The 24,803-nt window shown below is 44.4% G+C and overlaps 1 protein-coding gene across 1 annotated transcript in view; it reads right to left on the bottom strand.

The window, feature by feature from the left end:
* Positions 1 to 7,765, bottom strand: part of NECAB2 (N-terminal EF-hand calcium binding protein 2) — a 310,753-nt gene extending 302,988 nt beyond the window's left edge. The window contains exon 1 of the mRNA XM_065416826.1: positions 7,541 to 7,765. Within this exon, the coding sequence (XP_065272898.1) occupies positions 7,541 to 7,765 (225 nt within the window). The remainder of the gene's footprint in view (positions 1 to 7,540) is intronic.
* Positions 7,766 to 24,803: the final 17,038 nt, after the last annotated feature.

Raw genomic sequence — 24,803 nt, 5'->3', positions numbered from 1 at the left:
GAGAGGAGGAGAGAAAGAATGAATATATTAAAAACAGGAGAGGGGAACAGAATAAGGGGAGTAAGAAGAAAATATTGGAAATGTGATTCTTTTACTAGCTAGAGCTAGAATAGAGACTAAGGGAGAGAGAATCACAAAAAATGTTGGTTCTTTGTTCTACATTTGGGAAGTCACTGCTAGACACAGGCCAAATTCTTCCCAAAGTTACCTCCACACAGCCTCATTTAAGTCAATAAAAGGAGTTGTGGAGGCGTCATCTAGGGTAGAATTTGGCCACAGAGCAGATTATTAAAGAGCTGAGAAATATGGACGGAGAATGAAGCGCAACAAGCCCTAATCAGAAGTGGTAGAGAACAGAGAGGAAAGTGTCCCACTAGTCAATGTGCCTCATGGGCCAGATTTTCGAATGGGCTCAGCGTATTGGATGCTGAGCTTTTCTGAAACCCGGCTGAGCCCTTTCGAAAGATGGACACTTAATGGGATGCCAAGTGGGAGATGGGCGCTTATAAAAGGGAGGGAGGGAGGGATAGCTCAGTGGTTTGAGCATTGGCCTGCTAAACCCAGGGTTGTGAGTTCAATCCTTGAGGGGGCCACTTGGGGATCTGGGGCAAAATCAGTACTTGGTCCTGCTAGTGAAGGCAGGGGGCTGGACTCGATGACCTGTCAAGGTCCCTTCCAGTTCTAGGAGATGGGATATCTCCATTAATTATTATTATTATAAAACTCTGACCCCGTGTATTTAAACCACACGGGACTCACCTGCCTACAGTTTAATATTGATTATCTATGAATTAAGCTATGCTATTAATACGATTTATTCAAAGATAGCTTTGTTTCAGTGTTAATTTCAGCCACTACTCTTGTGCTTTTAATTAAAAAGCGGGGCAGCAGGACGTGATCGATAGCAATGGTCTGCAAATAGGTGTCTGCGTGCTGACCAGATGGAGTTATAAATGGTTCTCTCTAGATACGTCTACTGCTCTCATGCGCAGGGTTTCTTGAAATTTACATTTTACTTTGTATATACACACATACAAATTACATGATTTGGTACAGTTCCTTTGCACTATTTCCCTTGGTCTTTACAGTTTAATGGTGTTACCACTCTTGCAATTTTATTAATAGTCTCACAATATTTGGTGTTTGTGGGGTTTGGGGTTTTTTTAAAACACACCCCAGTGCCTGATTATATGAGAATTCCAGATAAAACATTTTAGTCCTCATCATCTCTAAATAACCCAGAAGGCAAATCAAAATAACTCAACATACATTATTTTTAAAATCTCATGATCTTTAAGGAAGTCTCATTAATTTGGTTGGCCTGATTCATGATTTTTGAATGCTTGGGGTCTAGCAGTACTGGATTAACTACTGATAGCCAGCATGAATGCTACAGTAGTCTTAATTTAGTTACCACCCCAGCTGGGAATCAAGACGACCATTTAAATAAACTACGTGGTCAAATGTTATAAATAATTGATCCATAGGGCAGGAAAGCTGTGTGCAAATTGGTGTCTGTTAACGAGGAGTGCTCCCCAATCAGACTGCTCAGAGATCACTGAGTATTATGGGCTGTAACTATGGCACATTATACAAAATTAACAACTCCAGGTATGCTGCATGCTGCTGTAATGCACCAGCGTGCAAATGGGTGCAATGTTACATAGTTGAGTTTCAAGATGTGGGAATGCATTGAGATCCATGCTGATGACAACTATTTAGATACAGACCCCTGTCTGATCCTAGCACATTAGGCTGATTTTGCTGATATGGCAGCAAATTAGCTTTAAATGCTGAATGTTGCTTTCCATGTATCTTGGTGCAAGAAATCAGCACAGCATAACCTACCACTGCTCTTTCCTAGCACCTATCAATCACTATGTTAAAGCCCCATTTATGCTGGGAAGTGCCCAGTGTTTAAAGATAGTGTCCATTCATTTATTAATAGGGTTCAGAAAAGTGAGTCTGCAATTTTACGTGTTATATTTTAACACCTGGAATACCAGAATCTTAAACTGCACCTTTAAACACTACTGATCATCTATTTTACTCACCCAAAAGAATGTACATGAGCCTGTTTGCAGACCGGTGCAAGACACAGAAAAATATTGCAAGGAAAATTTAGACTCAAACTAGTTTCTATCCTTAAATGATGTTTCTCTTGTCCCTGATGGAGACCATGAGATCTCACCCATTCTACCTTCTCCATTTTATCCTTCCTTGACCCTCAAGGTCCCACGAAGAGCCACTATTCTGTTGTGGACAAGCACTTTCTTAATAACCCATCAATGTTTTTCATTAATCACACCAAAGGATTATTGTCTGTTACTTACCAATCCCCAAGTGTCCCATTCCCTATCTACCCCGTTGTCTTTACAGAACTCCTGTCACTCTGGCACAGCAAAGAGGCCATTAGTAGGTAACAAACCAGTTAACAAGGATAGCTATGTAGGAATCTTCCACTAAGGTCAACAAATCATATCAGCTTCCAAATTGGTTTTATATAGTTTATCGTATTCTAAGCAGGGGCTTTTCTTACGTCAGTGTCCAGTGATTGTGTACAGTAAAAAGTTAAATGTGTAGATTCATTCAAAAAGTCATGCAGAAAATCTAAAATTCCAACACCATGCTGTGTGGTAGGTATTTTGCACATGCATTTTTGATCCTGCTGTCTGTACAGTACCTCTTTCTTAAATGCCTAGATAGTTGATCTGAACTTGAAGAAAAGGTATCAGGGATGCATGAGTCAAAGGAAATTTAGAGCAGGAGAAAGAATAAAGAGAATGGAAATAAGTAACATGGATAATTTGTAAGTTTCAGAACAGGCATTTGAGCTGAGTGACTAATTCATAATCAACAATTTAAACAAATTTAACCTTCTTCTGAGTGTTATGCTGCCTGTGAACAGGTTGTGATTTGCTTGGATTTGGTATTCAAATATATTTGATTAAATTTTTCACAGATCATTTATTCTACAGCTTTCTCTCCAGAATTCAAACTACTTAGTTGTGACTAGTCAAATAAGTCACATGGTATATTTTATTCCCTGAATGGATTAATGGAACTCATTCAGGTTTCTGGTGCTAATGCTCCTGGAAAGAGAATAAGTTTCTTCCTTGAGAATTTGAGAGTGTGACCTTAAATTTGCTTTTAGCCAATATTCTTAAGAGTAAAAGTTCATGGAAAGCAACGACGTAAAGGGCCCATGAACACAGTTGGCAACTTTCACACAGTAAATAAGCCCCCCGACTTTCACAATAAGCCTAAAATCAAGCTAATCCCATTTCAAAACAAGGCCAAAACAAGCCAATCCCTGAGAACCTCAACACTCTAGGTGACTAAATCCCCCCAGAGTGCAGTCTGGGACTGGGGTGGGCCCGCTGTGCACTCCTGACTCTCTCTCCCCCTTGCCCCTGCTTGCTGGGAGCCAATTTAAAAAAAAAAAAAAAAAAAAAAAAAAAGGAACAAGCTGCAAGTCAAAAACTAGCCAACAAGCAACTCATAAGCCAAAAACAAGCCCAATTTCTGCGTTTTTTTTCACGGGTTTGGCATGTCTGCCCATGAACTGCTGAGAGGAAGGATGGTCTTGTGATTAGAGCATTGGAAAAGGACTGTGGAGCCCTAACTTGCATTCCCAGCTCTGCCACAGACTTTTTGGACAAGTCTTTCATTGTGCCTTAAGTTCCAGATCTGTAAAATGGGGATAATACTTCCTTTCTCCCACCCTTTGTCTATCATATCTAGATTGTAAGCTCTTTGGAGTGGTAACTGTCTCAGCAGGTGTTTATAAAGAGCCTAAGACAGCGGAGTCACAATCTCAGTTGATGCTCCTGCTGTAGTTATAAATAATGAAGGTAAAGCAAACTTTTAAAGAACCACAACATTTTCAAATTATTTTTGCAGCATTCACTCAATTCTACTTTCAACCAATAAGAGATCATGCAAAAAAAGATCTTTAACAATCTAACCGGAAAGCAAAGGAATGATTCAGATACAGATGAATGTGCCGTGCATTATAGTTTGTTTCGTTTCCCCGTGGTTACATAATTTTACAAGTTTATACTTCACATTTTCTCATATCAATCTCTCCTTTTCCCATTTTCAAAAAAAAATCTGGCATGTTGAATGGAGCTTAACATTAATATGACTGTTTTTAACTATAACAATATCTTCCACCTATTGAGCATCTTGTCAGGCCAAAATATTGTTGTTTGCGCAACTGTATCATCTATGTTGGCAACACAGGTTCCAACCATCTTTGGTTAAACCTTCAGTAGGTAGAGAAAAAAAAAAAGTCAGATCCACGAAAACACATTAGTTACTTAGGTTCTTTCAATGTCTCCATTATGCATCAATTATTTCTAAACAGTAGCATGTCTCTTCCCACCAAAATATTTAGATTGGGAGCAACATTCAATTGTATTAGTTGGGCCAAAGACAATCTGAAGCAGTTCAATTTGGCAGAACTAGTTAATTCATAAACCCATCATCTCTTTTGGTCTGAGCCCAGAATTCGGCTTAGATCACAAATGAAATGAGTTTTGGGGTCTTTAGCAGGTGCCAATGCTTACCATAGATTACAGCATGATTCAACAAGATTTGTCAGGAAATCTAAGGACTAGTATAGAAGAAATAATGCTGGTTTGGACTTAGGGATATTAACAGACTCCAGCTAGTGCCATCAGTAGCTAATTTTTATGATGGCTACACTTTTTTGGTTTTGTTTTCTTAAAGATGGAAGGCTGCAAAACTGATGTACGTTTTTAATTATTAGATGCCACTGTCTGAGCGAATATGTAATTATAACTGTTTGCACTATATTTTCTTCAGGAGTTACCTGTGCTAGGGTTTGTTTCTTCCCCCCAACTCTGTTCTCATTTAATTCCATCTAAATGCAAAGAATTTACTAAAACAGCCAACTGTAAATATGATAAAGTATTAAACACACAGTCCCTAACAATATTGACATAAAAGTTACAAATCACTTGCATGCCCTAAAGACAGCTCAGTGCAAGCTATTACATAGCTGTCCTTGGGGATTCTGTTCACTACTCTTCAGAGGGTTCTATATTTTTAGCGAAGATACTACCAAGAAAAGTTGCAAAATTTGTACAGGTCCAAGCTAACAAAATAGGACTATGGGTAAATATCAGATGTAAAAATTGTTAAATTACCGACGTTTTCTCACTAGACTTTTATGATTAAAAACAGAGACTATTGTAATCATAAGAATAGCAGAGAAGAAAATTTGACAAAGCCCAATTATGTTTAACAAGCATGCCACACATAATGAGAGCATGTCCTAGCATCTCAAGAAAAGAACACAGCAAAAGGTATTCTGTTTAATCACCTTCATTTTACAAAGCAATCCAGCAGTCATGCCTGACACACACAGTCTCTCTCATGTATGGTACAGGCTGGCTATGTTCCCCCCAAGTTATTTAGTTAGTTACCAAGTGAAATTATATCTCTTGGCTGAAATTCACATGCCAGAGCCTTCCGAGATCAATGAATTCATAGTTATTTTATTCTGGGACAATTTTTTTTTACTTGTGGTTAATTTTGTAAGAATTTTAAATATGCTAAACTAATTTCTTGCATAGTTGAGAGAAGAAATCTACCTCAAAGGTTGGAATGAACTCATTTTATGTATCTCTTACTCTTGTAAAGGGTTTAATTACATTAATATGCCCCACACTTTTCTTTCACGCTTTAAATTAAGTGTCTCAAATACAGATTTCATTAAGATTGAAACATCCAGTTTAATGTACCTTAAATGCCAAATGATCAAGCTCATTTGAGGCTTAACATTCAAAAAATGTCCACTTTACAGCAGTGGCTCTCAGCCTTTCCAGACTACTGTACCCCTTTCACGAGTCTGATTTGTCTTGCGTACCCCCAAGTTTCACCTCACTTCAAAACTACTTGCTTACAAAATCTGACAAACATACAAAAAAGTGCCACAGCACACTATCAAGCAATTTTTCAATATTTCTCATTTGTACCATATAATTATAAAATAAATCAATTGGAATATAAGTATTGTACTTACATGTCAATGTATAGTATATAGAACAGTATAAACCAATCATATGAAAATTTAGTTTGTACTGACTTCACTGGTGCTTTTTATGTAGCCTGTTGTAAAACTAGACAAATATCTAGATGAGTTGATGTACCCCCTGGAAAACCTCTGTGTATCCCCAGGGGTACGTGCACCCTGGTTGAGAACCACTGCTTTACACTTTCACCTTAGGAAATGTGCCAGAAATAACACCATATACTGTGTTTTATTTTTTATTTAACCCAAGTACATATTGAATGTTACTAGCTATTGAGCAATCATCACAGAATACCTATCATTCACTTGTAAATTAAATACAATAAGAGATATCCCATTTCCCATAATCAAAGTGGAATTGCATTAGACCACTAACTCAGCATGCCAAGCCAGGCTTAGGAACACTAACTATTCTTAAATTTCAGTGTTGTTAAAGTGCCATTTGCTTTCTATTGACTGAAACCTAGCCAACTGCATTGATAAAATGTATCTAGAAAACAGTGGGGTTTGAAGTGCAAACAAGCCCATTTAATCTAATCTCAAACTGCAGAGCAGATGTTTGCCTTAAAATATTCATCTAAATGGATGGTCCATATAGATTTCGCCCTTTCTGGCTCTCATCTCTCCCGGCAATATTGATCCACACAAACACCCCAGATACTTTTCAAGTTCAGAAGACAGTAGCATGTGCATTTAAGAGGAAAAGCAGCGATTGTACCAGCAACAGAAGATTGGGGGGAGGGAGGGACACCGCTACCACATAACGGAGCATTAGGAGGTTCTTTCAAATGAACCTGTGCCGGCTTGGGCACCGAATACTCTTATTGACACAGTGCCCAGGGGAGTTTCAGCTTCTCCCTTTCGGTGCTGCCAATGGCCCAGAGAAGCGGCTCAGCGGCAACTCCTGACATGAAACGGACAGCAGGAACTGGAGCTCTCAGAAGCGGCCCTTGAGACCCGGGTCCCTGCTACCCAAAGAACTCACATGGCCGCTTCTAGGGACCACTGCGCTCCCCTTGGAGATGCAGCTCCCCTGCGATGCAAGACCTGCCCACCTCGCCCCGCAGCGGGCGCCTTTTCAACCTGAACTCTCCTGGGGGCTGAAAGCTGCCCGGACTGGGGGCCGCTCCCGTCCCAGCTGAAGTGCCGCTCCGTTAGGATGCACGGACAGACCAAGCGCCTCCCGACCCCGCTGCTACCCGGGGGCGTCCCGCCCGCCCGGCCGGCTCGGCTCGGGGGCGCGGGGGGCACGGCCTGATGCAGTGCCCGAGACGGGGAGAGGGCGCATGCAAAGGGGGGTGCGGGTGCGACTCGCGGCGCCCTCACTTTTGCGGCGCTTTGCACCAGTCCAGGCTCCCCTTTAAAGTCCGGGGGCCGGGAGAGAGTCGCACACGCCGCTCCCGCAGCCCTAAGGCAGCTGCTCCCCCAGCCCCGTCCCCCAGCGCGGCTCGAGCCCCCGGGCCGGGGCTCCGAACTCACATCCAGGATCACGGAGGTGCCTTTCCGCTGCCCCGGGGGGAAGAATTCCTGGCCGGCGGCCGCCTGCCCCTCCTGCAGGAGCTCCCTGTCCGAGAGGATGCTCTTGTCGCTCATCTTGGTGACTATCCAGCGGAGCAGCCCGTCCAGCCCCCTGATCTGCGGCTGCTGTTTGTGGAGGATCTTGTGGACGCTCTCCCTGCAGTAGCGCGCTGCCTGCTCACACATCTTTCACACCGTCTTCATGCTGGAGCCGGGGGTATTCCCTCCCACACAGGCTGCATCACCCCTGACAGCAGCTCGCTGGCACCGCTGCAAACCCCACCCTGCCCACTCACAGGAGGGGAGCAGCCAGGGGCGGATCCAAGGGGCCACATGGGGAAGCTGCTTTGTGTAAATGATAAGCGCTGCAGCCCTCTGCTTACAGCCCCCCAGCTCCTCCTAAACCCCACTCAGAACCCAGGAGTCCTGGCTCCCAGCTCCAATCACTACCCTCCCCCTCCCTTCCACAACCAGGGTTAGAACCCAGGAGTCCTGGCTCCCAGCTCCAATCACTAAGCCCCCCTCCCTTCCACAACCAGGGTTAGAACCCAGGAGTCCTGGCTCCCAGCTCCAATCACTACCCCTCTCCCTCCCTTCCACAACCAGGGTTAGAACCCAGGAGTCCTGGCTCCCAGCTCCAATCACTAAGCCCCCCTCCCTTCCACAACCAGGGTTAGAACCCAGGAGTCCTGGCTCCCAGCTCCAATCACTAAGCCCCCCTCCCTTCCACAACCAGGGTTAGAACCCAGGAGTCCTGGCTTCCAGCTCCAATCACTACCCCCTGCTCCTCTTCCACAACCAGGGTTAGAACCCAGGAGTCCTGGCTTCCAGCTCCAATCACTACCCCCTGCTCCTCTTCCACAACCAGGGTTGGAACCCAGCGGTCCTGACTCATGTCACGGGGGACTAAATTGGAATGAATGGTGGTGTGACTTGGCACACAGGATCACAATGCCACTCATATTTGGCCCATTTTGGTTGCTTGGCCCTGCCGACGAAGCTAGAACCTCTCTCAGGCACAAGCTGCTGGAAATGCCTCTGCTTGGTCTCCATCTGTCAAGGCTGACTCCCCACTCTGGCACTTCGAGTGCAGAAGTGGGGCCCACAAGGATTTTTAAAAATTAATACTTGCCACTCCAGGCTTGTATTAAACTCCCAAGGTGACAGCTTTTTTCTGACCTTGGCTTGGTAAATGCTGCCACTACCCAACGCAAAACCCCTTTTTTTGGAACCCAGGAAGGCGCACTTGGGAATTCCTTCCTGTGGGGTACCCTCACAAGCCGTTTCACACACAACCCCCTCCGGGGAAGAGCTGAGAAATAAAACAAAAGAAATTAGCTGTTGCCACCAGCTAAGTAAACAACTTATGCACAAACCTCTTAGGACACCAAAAATCCAACAACAGACACAAAGGGGAAGTTTTTTCCCCCATTTTAAAAAGTTCTAGCCTTCCCATTGGCTCTTTTGGTCAGGTGCCCACCCCCTTTCCTTTACCTGGGGGACTTTGTTAGCCCTTTACAGGTAAAGCAAGCAGAGAACAGCCACCAAGAGGGACTTTATAGCTAACTGGCTGGCTGGGTGTCCATAAAAGGGAGCTACCCCGCTTCATTTATCACACCAACATTACTGTGTCAAACCAAAAATTTGAACCCCTGTGTATGTAGGACAACCTAGAATACAACCTACTTCCGCCACCCCACAAAAAAACCCTCACAAAACCAGCCAGCTGATTCCACTTGGCTCTTTCTAGAGCTGCTGAACTAATTGCCTGGCTCAACTGGACAAATATTCCTAATCCTAGAATTCTGCTTGTAAAAAGACATGCTTTGTGCTGTTTACATCCACAGACCAAGAGTATTATTTATAATATTTATAAATCCTTCTGCCAAAGTGCCATAACCCACTTTATCTCCCCTCTGAGCACCCTCTGCACACACACAAAATATTCACAAATTGGAAGGACAATAATGGAGAAAATTAAGACTAGAGATAGACCCAAGCAGCAAAGTGCAGATCCAGACCCTCTCAAAGTAGACCTCAGGGAGTCATCTCTAATTAAAAGTGTATTGTGTGGGTCAGTACACAGAGCAGCACAGACTGTTTGGATGTCAATTCCAGTGAACTTTGTTTTATTTTGTTAATAGTATGTCAGTGTGCTGTTTTAAAATGATTTGGCATTATAGATATACATAAATATGCATATCTATTTTAAATATTAATGGTGTCCTCCTTCCATGTTACAAGATATCTTGCTTGTAGTTGGCTGAGTTGAGACAGAACTAGGCTGTGCTTCATGATCCTCTAAGACTGGGGAGCTCCAAAACCTTTTAATAGCATGGACCACATCTTAATAGACAGGTCGTGCTTTTCCATAGCATGGACCACCTCCCATCCAGTTTGTGTATGCAGGGACCACCTACATCAAACATTTGTGGCAGCTACTGCAGTTGCTTGCATGGAAGATTAATATTAGGAAAGTGTGTATTCTTAAACAGCCGTAATGCAACTTTGTAGCTGGAAGGAAAGAAGCCACCCAGAGGTATATGACCAACCAGTTCTCCATAAACCACCAAGGAGTCCAGAGCATTAGTGGTCCACAGAGCATGATTTTGGAACCACTGCTCGAGGCCATAGGTTCCAAACAACTAGGATAATATGAATATGCCAAGCTTTCTTTGAAGGTACTTGGCTAGCCATCCTCCTTTTATCTAGCGGTCCTCAGTGCAACCTTAACCCTTATGTTAGAGTCAGGCTCACACTGAAGTAGACTGCAGCTGTCTTGGACTTCAGTGAGGAGGAAGATTGGGTTCCTTGGTGAAAATTTCATTGCTAAGCTTCTGGGCTGAGCCCTTCATCGCTGCCCAGGATACTGGGCTAGGTAGACCCAGTATGGCTGTTCTTATGGTATTTTGGACTATAACACACAATTGCTCTTTCCTTCTTTCCCTTATCCTATATTATTATTATTATGGGAGCCCACGTGTAGGATTGTATCGTTTATCTACATTAGGGACCACTGCACCAGTGCAGCTACCCCAGAGCAAATCCGAGGCGTAGACATGCAGAACTCTACTTCATTCTTGCTGCATCTTTTCCTTGTTCGAGTGAACCAGGAAGAAACTTGTTATTGTTTCATTTCAGAAGCGAAGGTGCTCAGCTGCTGCCTGAAGACAAGTGATTGGGAGCTCAGTTCTCTCTGCTGGAATAAGCATATAACGGCTGTGGACTCTGGAAATGTGTTATAAATAGAGCACACATAAAGACTGGCAGTGGGATACTGCTTTCATCCTCACCACCCCTCATTTAGGTAGCACTTTGCTGCAGTATTTACTTTTTCCCCAGCAGTTCAAAATTAATTAAAAAGTTGAAAAGCTGCAGGGATTTTATGGTGGTTCATTGAAACTGCATGCAGTGTGCTAACTGGGCCGCATTCCCCTATGGTGAAATTCATTCCTCTGAGAGGACTAGACGAGGCCTATGCACCACTTACGTCCTACGTAAGCCTTATTGCAAAGAGACCATAAGATAAGGCATAAGGTTGACATCTTATACTTTCTTTGCATAAGGCTTAAATGGGACTAAAGTGAGGCCTTCTCCTGGCTCTCCCCGAAGCAGTGAATTTCTCCCTCAGAAAATAGCTGTGGTACGGAATTTGACTGGCTGTGTTGCCCATTCTGGGTGGAGTTAAGAGTGGATTATAGAAGTTGGAGCTGGAATAGATCTATTTGGTCAACTCCAACCCTCCTTGTTAGTGGGGAATTGTCCCACGATGTACACTTTTTTGGCAGTGCCAAGAGATCTGACACTTCTCGAGAGAGATTATTCCACAGCTCAGTAGATTGTGCAGTGGTGATAAATACCATAAACTTCTCCATATACCTAATTATATCCCCTTCTACACTAAATGATTGCATTCTTTCTTTGGTATTTACTTGCTCCAAATATTCATATGCTTATCCTTCCCCTTTAGCCATCCCTTAGAAATGCCATCTCTGCTAAATACATATGTGAATAATTCAGTCAATTCATTATCCTATTTTCCATTGCCAGCTTATGATGCTCTCCCATTTACTTATTATTCAAAATTGCTCAATGAATACATTTACAAATAATGTTTTTCGGTGCCTTTTCCTAGCAATTTGTTATCAGTATTCACACTGGAAACTTTGGGCTCTGCATATAACATGTGGAAAAATAACACTTCCAACATAACATGTTAGAAAAAATATTTCAATGATATGAAGTGACATTAGAAAAACATTGGCAATTTCCACAGGGCAGTTAAATTTAGCTGTAGGCCAATGTATTTTTCACATACAGTGCTCATGGGAGCGTTGAATTATGGAGGGAAATAAAGTATATATAATGTGACAAAGTTCCTCCTCTATCTTGGTGGGTCCTGCGCTTATCAGTGGATTTTCTTTCCTCAGAGATTCACCATGTGGGTTGGGGAACAGCCCAGAGACCTTCCCCTCTGGAAGAACCCACAGTCCAGGTCAATTGGGAGGTTTGGGGGGAACCCGGGCCCGCCCTCTACTCCAGGTTCCAGCCCAGGGCCCTGTGGACTGCAGCTGTCTATAGTGCCTCCTGTAACAGCTGCATGACAGCTACAACTCCCTGGGCTACTTCCCCATGGCCTCCTCCAAACAGCTTCCTTAGTCTCACCACAGGACCTTCCTCCTGGTGTCTGATAACGCTTGTGCTCCTCAGTCCTCCAGCAGCACACCCTCACCCTCTCAGCTCCTTGCGCCTCTTACTCCCAGCTCCTCACACTCGCACCACAAACTGAAGTGAGCTCCTTTTTAAAACCCAGGTGCCCTGATTAGCCTGCCTTAATTGATTCTAGCAGCTTCTTCTTAATTGGCTCCAGGTGTCCTAATTAGCCTGCCTGCCTTAACTGGTTCTAGCAGTTTCCTGATTACTCTAGTGCAGCCCCTGCTCTGGTCACTCAGGGAACAGAAAACTACTCATCCAGTGACCAGTATATTTGCCCTCTACCAGACTCCTGTACCCCACTGGTCTGGGTCTGTCACAATAACCAATGGCTAAATGGCAAAAGGCAGGGAATTCAAAGTGAAATTAGACACTAGACAGCTACATTTTCCAATGGGTTGCTGGATAGTTAGCCAAACAGCTCCCATAAAAGTCAACATGGGTACAGTATGTGGCTACATCCGCATACTCTTTGGAACGTTAGGCAGTGAACTCTTCTTCCTTCCTGCTGTTGGCAGAAGAATAATATAGAAGAATATAAAATGGCCAATGAACTCTAACACAAACTGCCCTCATCCCTTGCTATTAACTGTTTCATTGCTGATGCATCCTACACAAATATCTTTGTTATAGGAGCATTACCTTGATGTTTCAATAATTATCTGACCTCACAGCAGATATTTGATGTGCCTACTATAATGCACCTGACAGTGCATTTTGCCTGCTTTACAGTACCTGGCACTTTAACAAGAAAGCAGTTTATTTTCTCTTGAGAAACCAACATGCAGGGGAGGGGTACCTGATATACTTTCTGTTTTTTCACCAAAGGAGCAGAGAGCAATATTATTGACAGCTGCCGCTTGCTTTGAAAGCTTAATGGATGGAGAGTACCACTTAATTGGAAATAAAACAGAATAAAAAGCAGGGTAAAATCTTCCAACAGACCAGCCTCCTGCAGCCAGCATGCATTTCAATGAAATTAGCAAATGTTAATTATAGACCTGGGCAGAACCAGCAAGATGCACAGAACTGATTTCAGCCTGATGGACCCTGCTCTTACGCCAGCCAACTCTAGAGCCCTCATGGAGGTTTTTAATAGCTATTCCCCTCCTGCAGCATCCTCTAAGTTATTGCAATCAATTATGAGACCACAGGACCGCCAGTAAACCAAAAGTAGCAAAAACGAAAACATAGCTATGCCTGCTGTGCTCCTACAAGTATCTTAGGTCAGCCGATTGATCAACTGCCATTTTGTTTTTCATGTTCCTTAGCTAGCAGGACCCTGAAATACTGGATGCTGGTGAGGAGGGGTGCAGACCAGCAAAAAGACATTTAAAAGCTACAGTTTTGGCTCCTCTTTCAGTTCACTGACATGCTATATTTAACTTCCCTATTATTGCACTAACCAGGCACACACATGGTATAATCTGAAATATCACATGCTGATCTCAGACCATTGCAAATACATAGGGCTTCTGATTTCAGGTTTTAAGCGATAAACACTGATAAAATGCTCCTATATAAAAGAAATCTGTGCTTATCCAATAAACACTAACAAAAACACCAGAAATATCTAAGGGTTTGTCTACCGGAGCAGCAATGTGGACTACAGGGGTGTGATTTCTAATGCACACTAAAGTGCTGCATATTAATTGTCTGTGTAAAGCCTGCTGGTGTGCACTAAAGGTTCCGTAGTGTACTTTAATGTAGTGCTGTTTGAAACAGTACTATGTCAAAGTGCACAAGAGAACATTGCAAAGAGATTACTCATTACAGTATGCACTACTGTGATTAATGTATATAATATATACATGACTCAGTACAGTATATACAAGAAAGCCCTTGAAAACCCTGATTTTTGACAGCTACATAAAAATTCAAAAATTGCTAAAAATAAACCCTGAAAAAATAAATTAATAAATCCTGAAAAAGAGAAGCCTTAAAATACACAATAGGGCAAAGCAAGGACAGACTGACTGTCTAAAGCCTTAGGCCTGGTCTACACTAGGAGGTTATGTCGAATTTAGCAGCGTTAAATCGAATTAACCCTGCACCCGTCCACACAACGAAGCTATTTAGTTCGACATAGAGGTTGTCTGTTACAGCTGTCCCCCTGTTGGATTCCTTTTCCCCCCTTCCTTTCTGTTTGTGCTGAGTGGCCGCCCCCCCCCCCCCCCCCGGCCACAGAACTGACCAAAGTCACAGCCTGGCCCTGCTCATGGAAATGGCTTGTGCAGACTGACTGGAGCCATTGCTCTGCTCAGGGAGGTGGGGGCTTTTTCGCTCCTTTGTCTAGCTTCTTTGTTCGGACCCGGCTCAGTGTAGGGTGCTCTGCCCAGGTATGCAAGACCTAAAGTGGCCACATAGCTGAGCATATGAGTCATACCTGTGACTCAGAACTTGCCCAGACATGTCCTGTGCCTACCTGCAGTTTCCCTGCCTTCTCTCCTCCCCTGGATTAAGGGGAACCAATCAAAGTTACTGGCGGGAAACTGCCTGAGTTTGCCCTTAAAACCAGACATTTTCTGATCAGACCCCCGGAGAAGGTCCTTGCTTTGCCACCGGGTCTGATCAGCTAGGGGTCTTTGGGGGGCCCTCTCCCCGCTCTCGTTTGTTTTTGAGCGTACCCCCATTTTTAAACTCCCCTCCCACGAACAACGAATTTGTGCCTGGAGATCTCCTGATTATTGTAAGCGAATCGAGTCCTCTCTGCGTCCTCTGATGCTGAAACTGCTGTTCCTGCTGCTGCTTTGGGGATTGGTAAGGAAAAACCTCTTGCACACTCCCCTTGTTCTAGCTGCTGGCTTTCTTTCCCCAGCAGGCAGACCCAAGCTAACTCCTTGGTCTATATCTGTAATCTGCTTCTAGCTCCGCAGCGCCTTTGCTGCTAGAAATAAGCCTGCTTGCAGCCACCACTAGTTAACCCCCCCACCCTTGAAGCTGTATCCTGGGCACACACCACTCTGCCCTCTGGAACTACCCCTAGTATAAGGTGCACCCATTAGGTTTGATTTAGCCTTTAGTCTAGATAAATTGTAATTTCATTTTGCATAGTTGTGGTTAAGTTAGGTTTAGAAAATTGCTTGCATTGTACTCTGTAAGTTAGGCTTAAAGAATTGTTGCATTGTGTTTTGTTACTTGCTAATTTGTGTAGTCTTGGTTAAGTTAAATCATAGATAAGATTTTGCTGTGTTCTGTATAATTGTGGTTAAGTCTGTCTTCCCGCTGCCCTAACCCCCCGAGCTTGCCCGTGTCTCCCCCCGAACTTCCCAGTCACTCGTTGCAGTCTCTCTACTGTTTAAACTTGCAGCCTGTCTGCTCTCTGTGTCTCTCTCTCTCTTAATCCCTTCCCCCATGTGCTCACCCCGCTCCTACTGCTGCCAAACCTCAATTGTATTACTGAATTCTAGCATAAAACCCCATTGGTTACCCTTTTTCTCTCTAACACCCCTCACATTTTACATTTACACCACTGTGACACATTTTTACCTAGAGTTGTTGGTTATTTAACACATTTTACCCATAACTGTTAGTTGGTTATATGCTGCTGTGACACACCCTTTACATAGAAATTGTTAGCTACCTGTTACATTTATACTTCAGTGTTAATTGGTTACCAACTGTATTGTACCCCACTGTATTGTACCCCACTATTGAAACCCCCTATCCTATTTGCTAAAAGAAACCCCTCCCCAATTGTCTACCTTAACAAACCCCATACCCCTCACTATTGAATTTTCCCTGTTTTTGCATTTTCTTAATAAAGTTATTTTACACCCCACCAGTGCAGTAGCTGTCCCCCAAGATCCCCTACCTGCTGGCAGGAAGCCTTAGGCCTGGTCTACACTAGGAGGTTATGTCAAATTTAGCAGCGTTAAATTGAATTAACCCTGCACCCGTCCACACAACGAAGCTATTTAGTTCGACATAGAGGTCTCTTTAAATCGATTTCTGTACTCCTCCCCGACGAGGGGAGAAGCGCTAAATTCGACATGGCCATGTCGAATTTGGGTAGGTGTGGATGGAATTTGACGCTAATAGCTCTGGGAGCTATCCCACAGTGCACCACTCTGTTGACGCTCTGGACAGCAGTCCGAGCTCGGATGCTCTGACCAGCCACACAGGAAATGCCCCGGGAAAATTTGAATTCCTTTTCCTGTCTGGCCAGTTTGAATCTCACTTCCTGTTTCGACATCGTGGCGAGCTCAGCAGCACTGGCAACGATGCAGAGCTCTCCAGCAGAGGTGACCGTGCAATCGCAGAATAGAAAGAGGGCCCCAGCATGGACTGATCGGGAAGTCTTGGATCTGATCGCTGTGTGGGGCGATGAGTCCGTGCTTTCGGAGCTGCGATCGAAAAAACGGAATGCGAAGATCTACAAGAAGATCTCCAAAGCCATGACGGAGAGAGGATACAGCCGGGATGCAACGCAGTGCCGCGTGAAAATCAAGGACCTGAGACAAGGCTATCAGAAGACCAAAGCGGCAAATGAATGCTCCGGATCCCAGCCCCAGACATGCCGTTTCTACGAGGCACTGCATTCCATTCTAGGTGCGGCCGCCACCACTGACCGTGGACTCTGACGATGGGGTATTGTCGACGGCCGCTTCCTCGGATATGTTCGCGGACGGGGAAGATGAGGAAGGAGATGAGGAGGACGAGGCGCTTACAACGCTGATTTCCCTGACAGCCAGGATCTCTTCATCACCCTCACGGAGATCCCCTACCAACCCTCCCAAGGCGTTAACCGTGACCCTGAATCAGGGGAAGAATCAGTCGGTAAGTGTTTTAAACATGTAAACATTTATTTTGAATAGAATAGGAATGGAATATTAACAATGGGTTTTTCATGATTACTTTGCCCTAGGCGCTTAACTTTTTAGTCCTTGCCAGTGCAACTACTGCAAAAGTATCTCAAAATGTCCGGTTTTTCATGATTAGTTTGCCCTAGGCGCTCTACTTTTTAGTCCTTGCCAGTGCAGCTACTGGAAAATTAGGTCAATATGTCCGGGGATAGAGCTGAAATCCTCCTGGGACATCTCCACAAAGCTCTCCTGGAGGTAATTTGAAAGCCTTTGCATCAGGTTCCTGGGGAGAGCGGCCTTATTGCATCCTCCATGGTAGGAAACTTTTCCACACCAGGCTAGCAGCAAGTACTCTGGGATCAGTGCCTCGCACAGCATGGCCGCATACGGCCCTGGTTTTTGCTGGCATTCACGCGCACGCAGTCTTTCTCAGTGTCCGAAATCCTCATCAGAGTGATAGGTGACCTGCTTTAAATTAGGGGAATGTTAGTATTGGGACTGATTGCCTGTTCCTTTACATAACTGTAACCGGTGGTTTACAGCCATGCGGTGGAGGCGGGACAGGGGCAGCATACAGGGATCTTTCCCGGGGACAGCCGCGAGGGGGGTGGGACAGGGGCAGAGTTCATGCTGGCCGGATTGCCGGCAGCAGGAACTGGCCAACGCTAGGGGCATTGCTTTGAATGTGAAAGGAGGGCACTGCTATAAATTAAGCTTTCAGCAGCCAAAAGTCTACGGCTTACCATGTCAGCCTGCTACCCGAATTCCACTGTCCTGCCCCGCTTGTGTGATCTGTACTCCAAGACCCCAGGCACTGAATGGGAAGGCCGAAAATTCGACCTTGTCCTGAGTGCGCATGTGATAGGTGCTGTGCATGGTCTTGTTCACAGAGAAAGACTATGTTCATTGTTCACAAAAATGTATCTTTGTGAGCAATTCACTCCCTTTTTCCCATCCCACAGCTGCAAGTGTCTCCCGACCTACCCCGGCATCCCCCTCCCAGAGGCTGACGCAGATTAGGCGCCGAAAGAGAAGGACACAGGACGAGATGTTCTCCAAACTTATGGGCTGCTCCCGAGCCGAGGCGGCACAGCAGACCCAGTGGAGGGAGAACATGTCGCAATACCAGCGATCACACAGCAAACGGGAGGACAGGTGGCGGCAGGAAGACCAGCAGGCGACTCAAACGCTGCTTGGACTAATGAGGGAGCAAACGGACACGCTACGGCACCTTGTAGATGTTCTGCAGGACTGGAGGCAGGAGGACAGAGCCCCGCTGCAGTCTATCTCTAACCGCCCTCCCCCGCCACAAAGTCCCATCCCCCCCTCACCCAAAGTCCCAAGAAGGAGGGGCGGCAGGGGCCGTGAAAACAGTCACTCCACCCCTGAAGACTGCTCAAGTACCAGACGGCCCCCATTCCCAAAGTTCTGATAAGTCCTTTCCTTCACTCCAAAAGCACCTCACCCAAGCCCCCATCCCAGTGTCATCCCCTAACTGTCTAGTTGTTAATAAAAAACACGTTTCTGTTAATTACTGTTTCCGTCATGTTCTTTTAGAGGAGAGTCTGTTTGAAGGGGTGAAAGGGGGTTGGTAATTGGACAGGACAGTCACCTTTACCCGGGTACAGACACGGGGGCAGGTTCAGCAGCAGGTCACACTCACATTGCAGTCACTAGGCACCCTGGTCAGTCTGGGAGGTGGTTTTCATTTTCTGTGTGGGGGGGCTATGTGAGTTTGTGGTGGGGGAGGGCGGTTACAGATCTTATGCAGCGGTCCTTAGCCTGGATGACAGAGCCACGCAGCAGGGGATCTGTAACCGTCCTCCCCCGCCACAAAGTCACATAGCCCCCACACACAGAGTCCCGAAAAGGAGGGGTGGCAGGCTCCGTTGAAACAACCAGTCCACCACTGCGGACCGCTCTAGGAGCAGGAGCCTGTCATTCCTCGAGTTTAGAAGCGTCCTTTCCATCAGTACACCCGCTCCCCACCACAGTCTGCGTCCCAGTTTCAACCCTTTTCCACGAAACCCTTAATAAAGAAAACGGTGTTAATGAACAAAGTTCCATTTATTTTATTTTTAAAGGTGTGTTGGAAGGGGGGAAACGGGGTGAAGGGGGTATGTAACTGGAGAGGATAGTCAACATTAACTGGGTAAAGAAACGGGGGCAGGTTCAGCTTCTCTTTAAACAAACTTAATAGTCACAGGTTACCCTGCTCACTGTGGAAGCTAGCTTTCAAAGCCTCCCGGATGCACAGCGCGTCCCGCTGGGCTCTTCTAATCGCCCGGCTGTCTGGCTGGGCATAATCATAGTCCCGTTAGTGTGGACTCACAAAGTCGAATTACTGTTCTTAGTGTGGATACACACGTTCGACTTTGTAATATCGGTTCCACTAATTCGATTTAAGTAAAATCGAACTTCTCTCATAGTGTAGACATACCCTTAGAGAGGTTGTAGTCCCTCTGTAATTAAGACTGACATGTTTTCCCATTATGAGCCCAATTTTACCTGCTTTCCCTAAAATCCTCAAGAAAATGTTTCCACTTCAAATTGTGTGTCTGTAATCTGCAACCAGCAGACAATTTTTTCACCAGATGTGAGGCCATTCATGCAAGGTTTTTTCTGTGGAAAATCTTCCACCATCCATCCTCAATAGCTGCAGTCTTGCCCGATACCCAGGCAATCAGAGCTCCTGTTTTCTTCTTCCCAACCACATACCAAAAAGGGACAAGCACACATGGAATCTTCCCTCCCTGGGCACTCTCCCTCAGGTGCCAGCTCTTAGCTTCATTGACTAGACTAGAATCACTACCAGGACAAACTCAATACTTCTCTCCTAGTCCCGAGACAACTCTAAACCACCATGCCCAGTCCCCGAGAGGGATATCTCTCGACAGTATTGCTGAGTGGTAGCAAAGTTAAATGAATGCACTCTCCTTTCTCTGCACTGCATCTGGAGGTAACGGGAAGTAGCTCTCCCATTCCCCTAAGTGCCTAGGTCAGAGGCACTATCATCCCAACAGCAGCTTTGTCCCAGAGCATGGATGCTGCTGTACCACCCCAGAACTAGCACATTCAACCCACACCCTGCAGAGAGCATATCCCGGTAGAATCTTCAGCACTCTGCCTAGATGAGGTAGCTAGCAGCACAATATTCACCCTTCCCTCAGACTTCTTCTGTGACCCTAGGGCAAGTCCCTTAGCCTCTCTGCACCTCAGTTACCCCATCTGTACAATGGGGATAATAGCACGGCCCTACCTCGCAGAGGTGCTCTGAGGATAAACACACTAAAGATTCAGAGGCACTCAGGTAGTATGGTATTGGGGGCATATAAATACTAAAGATTGAAAAACCCACTGTACTCTACAGCACCCTACACACTTATGTTGTTATAAACTCACATGTTACCCAGGCTCAGTGCTAGAGCCCTAAAAAAAAGACATGCTGGGACGCCTTCACAGTTCTCAGAAGTACTAGAACACCATTCTGGTTCCCCAAAAAAGTGACGGAGCAGCACTCGGGACCACTCCAGCATGAATCGAATGCTGCCTCGGCTACTACAAAAGGAGAAGTTAAATATTTTTCGCTTGGAAAGAACTGCAGTAAATGGTTTCCTTCATATCAAGCCCTGCACTTTCCAAGGTAGCTGTTACCTGGGTAAGTTATGCAGATACCAAACGATTGCAAAGGGCACTTACTGTAATTGGAAATAACAGGTTATCTGAAGAATCTAATGCCTTCTGAAGAGAGAAAGGTCCGAGACAGAGATCAGAAGAAATGCCTGCATTTCAGCATGAGACACAGAGAAGGCGACTTTCATCTCCCCTTTTGAATTATACTTTTTCCCCCTTCCACACAGCAGGGAGTTTTATTTAATTAATAACTTCCAACAGGCAAAGCCTACAGTTTCAGTTAGAGCAAAATGTCAAAGATGACTTACTAATATTTGCTAATGACTGACAGATTAAGGTTAATCCAAGTGTTTGGTATCAAGAAGAAGAAACACCAGACAACCATCACATTAGGAAGAACAGGGCTACAGATGCAATGTTACTTTGTCTATGCAATACGAGTACAGTTCATATGAGGTTCAGGATAGAGTATATGGGAGAACAGACCAGATCTGAACTTAATTTTAGGGACTGTCTGACTACATCTGCAGACCGCAAAAAGCTAGTACCTTGGTTTCATTTTCTGTGCCCCTCCTAAATTACATCCAGCCCTCCTTGTTTTGAGACTCAGCACGTGTGACATTCTTCAGCCCTATCTCTACAAAATGGGTGAGAGGAATCAAGCTGAACTGAGGGAGGATGGGAAGTGAGCTGAGATAGGCTGTTTCAGGCTGGCTCGACATGGAGTGTGACATTCACTCCAAGGCAGAGAGTCAGCTCAAAGTCTATGGTATGATTAAGTTCCACTTATGGCCTATTTTGAGTGTTTTGCTGGCTTTCCTGCGGGAGGATAAATGAATGAACCTGGAATATGAACACAACGCTATCAAGCAGAGCACTACAGGGTTTAAAAAAAACCTATTTATTTTCTATGAAAAGTTTTTGGGGAAAAAAATCTCATTTAGTTTGAAATGTTTCCCTTTATTGTTTAGGTTAAGCCCAAAACAACAATTCTCTGCCCCATTTTCAAGAGCAAAAGTGAACTCACCAAACTTTTCAGTTTTCAAGAACCAAAAAAGTTTGTAGTTTTCTATTTTTCATTTAAAAAGGGAAGTTAGGATTAAAATAAACTTGCTATGACATTTTCCATGTTGGCTAAAAAGCCATTTTCATCAAACATTATTTTGACCAAAAAATAAATAAATAAATAAATAAAATTGACCAGCTCTTCCAAGCACTAAAACAAGAAAGTGTTTTAGGAGCAGACCTGTGGCCACAGAGAACAGGAGTAGCATTTCCTGACTGATAACATGATCACAAGGCAATGGAGGCATTCAAAACCATAGGGATGTAATTAAAAAAAATGAAACAGGTACCCTAATGAAACCTGGTCTGGTGATAACTTTAGCCATTCAAGGATGATCTCAATCTCTAGAACTAAATCATGTGCGTTTGATGCTCTTTAACTTGTTTGGCAATATCACACTTACTGTAGACTATCATAAACAATTTCCTTTGCCCACAAAAGTTAGTGTCATCACTGTCTAAAGCACTATACACAATGTGGGCCATAAAACTAAGAATAAGTTCTAGAAACTTGTTTCATACACAGCCATTTTAAAAGGCATATTATTTAAATGAAAAAATGGACTTCACTGGGTTTCACCAAGAAACAACTGAAGTCATGACTTGGTTTCCCCGACTTTTCTCTGATTCATTAAGCAGGGGATTTAAAACTATGGCGTGCGCCTCCCTAGGGCACGTGGAGGAACGTTCAGGGGAGCAAACAGCAATGCCAGGCAGTTTGTGCTAGCCCTGCATGGCAGGGCCCAGGCCAGCCCCCAACCCATAGGGGTAGGGAGGGAGCACCACCTTCACTCTGACTCACCTCAGCAGGTCACCTAGTCTGTGGGTCAGTGTCAACATCCGCTGTGGCTGCACTGATTTCCACTCCTGGCAGCCTCCATACCCAGCACTGGCTCCAGCCCCAGAGACTGTCACATGCGCCTTCCCCCAAGGGGGGAGGGGCACAGGGGCAGGTACTGGCCCTGCCCTAGCGATGCAGCCTGGCTGCAACGTACAAGTGACCTGCTGCTGAACCTTTGGTACCTTGGCCGTACCATTGGTAAGTATCTGTGTATTTGAAACTTACAGGTAATTCCTGGGGGAATTCTGCACCACTGTGCATGCGCAGAATTAATGTGTCCCACAGATTGTTTTTTCTCTGCAGAAAATACATTCTGCTGAAGAGGCTCTGCAGTTATGCCTTTCGCCCACCAAGAGCTGCTGTGGCACCAGCAGTGAGTGGGGGATGCAGGGCCACATGGCTGGCCGAGTGGGGGTTAGGGCCACATGGAGATGGGCAGTTGAGTGGGGGGTGCAGGACCACATGGGGACATGGGAAAATTGGCTGAGTGAAGGGTGCAGGGACACATGGGGACAGAGGCAGATGTGCCTGACTGAATGGGAGAGGCTAGGGGTCAGCCAGGATCTGCATGGGGGAGTATCCCAAAATCCCTAACAATCCCTCCCCCCAAAAAACCCATTCCATGATTTTCCCACCCACACTCAACAACCATCCAGAGGTTCACTCCTAGGCTCCTTCCCAACTTCTCTCTCGCTCAGCTCCTCCATTACCCCTGACTCCCCCGAGCCTTTGCCCTGCTTCTGAGGCATGCGAAAAATATGTTTCTGTATTGTAGTTTAAATAAATTACTCAGTGTTCTGTATGAATATGCCTAGTAAGGAATCTATTTGTCAAAAATCATTCCCTGAATCTTTTTTTTGTTGTCTGTATTGTTACAGACCTACTTGCTGACAGGTATTTTGAAATAAATTACCAAAATAATTGAAACTGGCGTGATTACATTGTGTTGTTTTGGTAAATAAAATATGCAACATTTTTAAATATTGTTCACAGATTCCCCCCAGGAGTAACAGATGTAGGTAATTGAATTAAAAAGTGTGTTACGGTCTCTGGTAGGTTTATGAGTAGGCTATCAAGCATACTTTTGCATGGGTCTATTTTTGTCTGGGTTGGGGGGGTGCAACCAAAAAGTGTAGCTCAAAGGGGGAGCTCAGTTCAAAAAGTTTGAAAACCACTGCCCTAAAGAGTACAACATAGACATGCTTTTGTATGAAGGATTTCTACAGAAGACTTGGATTCACAGTCCCATACTGTTATGAGTCCTGTACTGATTTCATAAACAGCAAGATTGCACCAACTGAAGTCCATGGGATTTTTGCCACTCCTTTTAATGGGAGAAGGATCAGACCCATTGTTTGTTATATCATTGGAATTCCTTGCATGTTACTCAATGTTATTTTGCACATATCTTTAATATGAATTGCTCTGTTGATCCTTGCAAAATAAATAAGTTGAGAAAACTGAATGCAATAAAACCAAAATCTAAACTTAAATGGTTATTTGACATAAAAAAATCCTCATTTTCTAGAAGACAGACATTTTATCATTAAAGATGTCTTTTTTTCCTCTCTTGCTTCAGAGATCCATTTGTCAACACAGTGGACTAGTACTCAGTTATACAGGGCCAGATCCTGCAAACACTTAGCTGTATGTTTTATTTTGTTTTCATGAACAGTCTAGCAAATGTCAATGGAACTGCTCACATAGATAAAGTTAAGCAACTGCACAAGTGTGTGTAGGATTGGGGCCATACTCTTTATACAGCCTATAGCTAAGATTTTGTTTGTTTGCTTAAAGATTCAGATTGAAATTCTATTAAGTTCCTGGGTTAATACAATGTCACAATTGGTAGCATTAGTATGACCACCATACACAAGAACTAGAATTTTACTCAAATACCAAATTTTGAAAATATCAAACTATAACTAACACAAGATTAAGATGTATTCATCATTATGTTACATAACTGAGGAAAAACAGGAAGACTGCAGGCAGATCGTGTGTGTGTGTTATATATGTTTACTATCTCTAGAAATAAAACAAGATTGTCTTTTCAAAAATATACACACAAGCAGCTCAACAAAGTTTTCCTCATACTGTTCCTCTCATGCCTTGTCTTGAAAACGTCAATATCAATCCCAACTCCTCTTGCTAAGGAACAAGTACA

Source organism: Emys orbicularis, chromosome 14 (assembly GCF_028017835.1).
Source record: "Emys orbicularis isolate rEmyOrb1 chromosome 14, rEmyOrb1.hap1, whole genome shotgun sequence".
NCBI lineage: Eukaryota > Metazoa > Chordata > Testudines > Emydidae > Emys > Emys orbicularis.
This window is presented reverse-complemented; position numbering and strand designations above follow the sequence as displayed.